Here is a 5,000-nt window from a genome sequence, read left to right as displayed (position 1 = left end):
CAGCATGTGGTGTAATAACCATGTAAGAACTGGAACCACACCAGCATGTGGTGTAATAACCATGTAAGAACTGGAACCACACCAGCATGTGGTGTAATAACCATGTAAGAACTGGAACCACACCAGCATGTGGTGTAATAACCATGTAAGAACTGGAACCACACCAGCATGTGGTGTAATAACCATGTAAGAACTGGAACCACACCAGCATGTGGTGTAATAACCATGTAAGAACTGGAACCACACCAGCATGTGGTGTAATAACCATGTAAGAACTGGAACCACACCAGCATGTGGTGTAATAACCATGTAAGAACTGGAACCACACCAGTATGTGGTGTAATAACTATGTAAGAACTGGAACCACACCAGCATGTGGTGTAATAACCATGTAAGAACTGGAACCACACCAGCATGTGGTGTAATAACCATGTAAGAACTGGAACCACACCAGCATGTGGTGTAATAACCATGTAAGAACTGGAACCACACCAGCATGTGGTGTAATAACCATGTAAGAACTGGAACCACACCAGCATGTGGTGTAATAATCATGTAAGAACTGGAACCACACCAGCATGTGGTGTAATAACCATGTAAGAACTGGAACCACACCAGCATGTGGTGTAATAACCATGTAAGAACTGGAACCACACCAGCATGTGGTGTAATAACCATGTAAGAACTGGAACCACACCAGCATGTGGTGTAATAACCATGTAAGAACTGGAACCACACCAGCATGTGGTGTAATAACCATGTAAGAACTGGAACCACACCAGCATGTGGTGTAATAACCATGTAAGAACTGGAACCACACCAGCATGTGGTGTAATAACCATGTAAGAACTGGAACCACACCAGCATGTGGTGTAATAACCATGTAAGAACTGGAACCACACCAGCATGTGGTGTAATAACCATGTAAGAACTGGAACCACACCAGCATGTGGTGTAATAACCATGTAAGAACTGGAACCACACCAGCATGTGGTGTAATAACCATGTAAGAACTGGAACCACACCAGCATGTGGTGTAATAACCATGTAAGAACCGGAACCACACCAGCATGTGGTGTAAAAATTATGTAAGCCCATTCTACTCATTCTAAGTTCAAAACTGGCATCTCGTATTTTCTTTTTGACCCTCGCTCCGTTCTTTCCTTCAAACTCTTTTTCCTCCACGGTGACTTTCTCCCAAATCTCTTTCCCATGATAATAAAAGTATCGTTACAAATCAACACTGTACACATTTTACACTATGATACAATCATTTATACTTTACTTCAAGACATTCCCGCTACTTTTCACTTCAAAAACCGATCGGTGACCTTGGACTTTCGCCCCGTCGAACCGACCCTTTGTTTCGAATATCAGCTTTAAATAAAGACATTTAGGAGATTGCTTGGACAAACGTTCCGCTGTCCACTTACTTAAATACTAATAGGGGTGCAACGATTGCTTCTAACAACGGTTCCATTCAGAATCTGTGGTCGCCGACACGATTCAGGGATGATATTTTTCCGAAGGACGCGATCCGAAACATTTCAGTGAGTTGAAATCAATTCAGTCACTTTATGTGACTGTGAAATAAACACCGTATTTTCCGCACTATTAGCCGCACCTAAAAACCACAAATGTACTCAAAAGCTGACAGTGCGGCTTTTAACCCGGTGCGCTTTATATATGGATTAATATTACGATTCATTTTCATAAAGTGTGGTTTTCGTCCTGGTCGTGGAACTGTGGACCAGCTCTATACTCTCGGCAGGGTCCTTGAGGGTGCATGGGAGTTTGCCCAACCAGTCTACATGTGCTTTGTGGACTTGGAGAAGGCATTCGACCGTGTCCCTCGGGAAGTCCTGTGGGGAGTGCTCAGAGAGTATGGGGTTTCGGACTGTCTGATTGTGGCGGTCCGCTCCCTGTATGATCAGTGTCAGAGCTTGGTCCGCATTGCCGGCAGTAAGTCGGACACGTTTCCAGTGAGGGTTGGACTCCGCCAAGGCTGCCCTTTGTCACCCATTCTGTTCATAACTTTTATGGACAGAATTACTAGGCGCAGTCAAGGCGTTGAGGGGATCCGGTTTGGTGGCTGCAGGATTAGGTCTCTGCTTTTTGCAGATGATTTGGTCCTGATGGCTTCATCTGGCCAGGATCTTCAGCTCTCACTGGATCGGTTCGCAGCCGAGTGTGAAGCGACTGGGATGAGAATCAGCACCTCCAAGTCCGAGTCCATGGTTCTCGCCCGGAAAAGGGTGGAGTGCCATCTCCGGGTTGGGGAGGAGATCTTGCCCCAAGTGGAGGAGTTCATGTACCTCGGAGTCTTGTTCACAAGTGAGGGAAGAGTGGATCGTGAGATCGACAGGCGGATCGGTGCGGCGTCTTCAGTAATGCGGACGCTGTATCGATCCGTTGTGGTGAAGAAGGAGCTGAGCCGGAAGGCAAAGCTCTCGATTTACCGGTCGATCTACGTTCCCATCCTCACCTATGGTCATGAGCTTTGGGTTATGACCGAAAGGACAAGATCACCGGTACAAGCGGCCGAAATGAGTTTCCTCCGCCGGGTGGCGGGGCTCTCCCTTAGAGATAGGGTGAGAAGCTCTGTCATCCGGGGGGAGCTCAAAGTAAAGCCGCTGCTCCTCCACATGGAGAGGAGCCAGATGAGGTGGTTCGGGCATCTGGTCAGGATGCCACCCGAGCGCCTCCCTAAGGAGGTGTTTAGGGCATGTCCGACCGGTAGGAGGCCACGAGGAAGACCCAGGACACGTTGGGAAGACTATGTCTCCCGGCTGGCCTGGGAACGCCTCGGGATCCCCCGGGAGGAGCTGGACGAAGTGGCTGGGGAGAGGGAAGTCTGGGCTTCCCTGCTTAGGCTGCTGCCCCCGCGACCCGACTTAGGATAAGCGGAAGAAGATGGATGGATGGATGGATGGATGGATGGATGGATGGATTTTAATAAAGTTTCGATCTCGCAACTTCGGTAAACAGCCGCCATCTTTTTTCCCGGTAGAACAGGAAGCGCTTCTTCTTCTACGCAAGCAACCGCCAAGGTAAGCACCCGCCCCCATAGAACAGGAAGCGCTTCTTCTTCTACTGTAAGCAACCACCCGCCCGCGTAGAAGAAGAAAAAGCGCGCGGATATCACCGTACGTTTCATTTCCTTTGTGTGTTTACATCTGTAAAGACCACAAAATGGCTCCTACTAAGCGTCAGGGATCCGGTTCATGAAAAGACGCAATCTCTCCATCCGCACACGGATTACTATTTCACAGCAACTGATATTCCTGTGAACCGCACTGTGGATACAACGGGAGCACGTACGGTGAATATTCGCACCACAGGGGAATGAGAAGTCATCCTTCACTGTGGTTCTAGCTTGCCATGCTAATGGCCAGAAACTTCCACCCATGGTGATATTCAAAAGGAAGACCTTGCCAAAAGAGACCTTTCCAGCCGGCGTCATCATAAAAGCTAACTCGAAGGGATGGATGAAGAAAAGATGAGCGAGTGGTTAAGGTAAGTTTAAGTTTACGCGAAGAGGCCGGGTGGCTTTTTTCACGCAGCTCCGTCCATGTTGATATACGTATGTTTGTGATTGCACATTTGCGTATATTTTGGGAGTGAACAGAGTTGTTAGAACGCTGGTTTTTAACATATTATTAAAGTTTGACTGACCTATCTGACTGTTTTTTTTGACATTCCTTTAGCGCAGTTAGATGCGGCTTACAACACCGGGCGGCTTATAGGTGGACAAAGTTTTGAAAAATGCCGTTCATTGAAGGCGCGGCTTTTAACCCAGGGCGCCTTATGGTGCGGAAAATACGGTACTCAATACTTCAGTTTCTTCAAATGAAGCATGTTTAGCTATTCCTCGTCCTACAGTGATAAAGTTACTTGCAAGAAACATACTTTATTTGTCTTAAAGCACCTCCTCATGAGGGTGTTTCAGTGTTATAACTTCACCTTTATTACTATCTTTACACCAAAAAGTGTCCGTTCTCCCTTTTCTGTCTACACACTGTGTCTGCTTGTAAGTACTCTGTGTGTGTGCGCTGCCCAACATGCTCCTCTGCTCGTAAAACGCGCCGTCATGCCCGTTAAAAAATAAATACAGGGAATTGGTACGTTTCAAACAGAGTATGGTACCATTTTTGATTCATACTACTACCATACAACCCTAGTATTGATCAATCGTTACACCCCTACTAAATAATATTGCTATCTTTAAGGAGGAAAGGCTTCTGTTATGGAAGAAAAATGACTTTCCTAAGATGGAAGTGTGTCATCAGGAAGAAGCCCGTGTCCTTCACAATAAACCTTTAGGTCCAGTTCTCTCGCACCCCAACATTCTTTCAAACTCTCGGCTCGGCCTTCTGCGTCTCACTGAGAAAGCGCTGATACTGAAGGTAGAAAACCGTCACAGAAACCTCCCGAGCAATACAAACATTAGGTCCGTCTCTCCGGCTGCGGGACACCGCCCCTATGAACATATATCTACACAGGTACCTCCCCAAAGGTGGACTCGGGAAACGAGAGGACAACACGGCCGACCTCAGACCTCACAGACAGTCATGGGATTTGGGTATGCTTTTGTCAGTCCTCCAATCGTCTTTTGGTGGTTTTGCTGCCGGGACTTCGGAGCCGGTGTTTGTCCGTCAAGGTGGGGGAAGAGCAGTGCGAGAACGTGAAGGATTCAGGTGTCCTTGTTGTCCCCCGGGGAGGGTCCGAGCTCAGAGCATCCATTGGTCCATTTGTCTTGGCCGGGTCTCGGCATGCGGACTGTTATACTCGGACCTGGACTGTTATACTTGGACCTGGGTGCCCTGGGTCTGCAGGCTCTGCACGCCCGACAAGATCTTCTTCTGGTGGCCGGCCAGTGTCACGCCCATTTTGGACAATTCACTACAAGGAAGACAACAAGTGGACGTCAAAATAAAGACATTCAGACTGACCTCTAAACTAGGGCTACTTCACCTATTTGACCCCAGGGCCCAGTTTTT

At 47.7% G+C, this 5,000-nt stretch overlaps 1 protein-coding gene across 1 annotated transcript in view; it reads right to left on the bottom strand.

The window, feature by feature from the left end:
* Positions 1-2,677: 2,677 nt before the first annotated feature.
* epha4b (eph receptor A4b) overlaps positions 2,678-5,000 on the bottom strand; it is a 444,124-nt gene continuing 441,801 nt past the window's right edge. The window contains exon 19 of the mRNA XM_061978729.2: positions 2,678-4,902. Coding sequence (XP_061834713.1) covers positions 4,803-4,902 — 100 coding nt within the window. The 3' untranslated portion in view covers positions 2,678-4,802. The remainder of the gene's footprint in view (positions 4,903-5,000) is intronic.

The sequence above is a fragment of the Nerophis lumbriciformis genome, linkage group LG19, assembly GCF_033978685.3.
Source record: "Nerophis lumbriciformis linkage group LG19, RoL_Nlum_v2.1, whole genome shotgun sequence".
Taxonomy (NCBI): domain Eukaryota; kingdom Metazoa; phylum Chordata; class Actinopteri; order Syngnathiformes; family Syngnathidae; genus Nerophis; species Nerophis lumbriciformis.
Note: the sequence above shows the minus strand (reverse complement) of the source record. Positions and strands in the feature narration are given on the sequence as shown.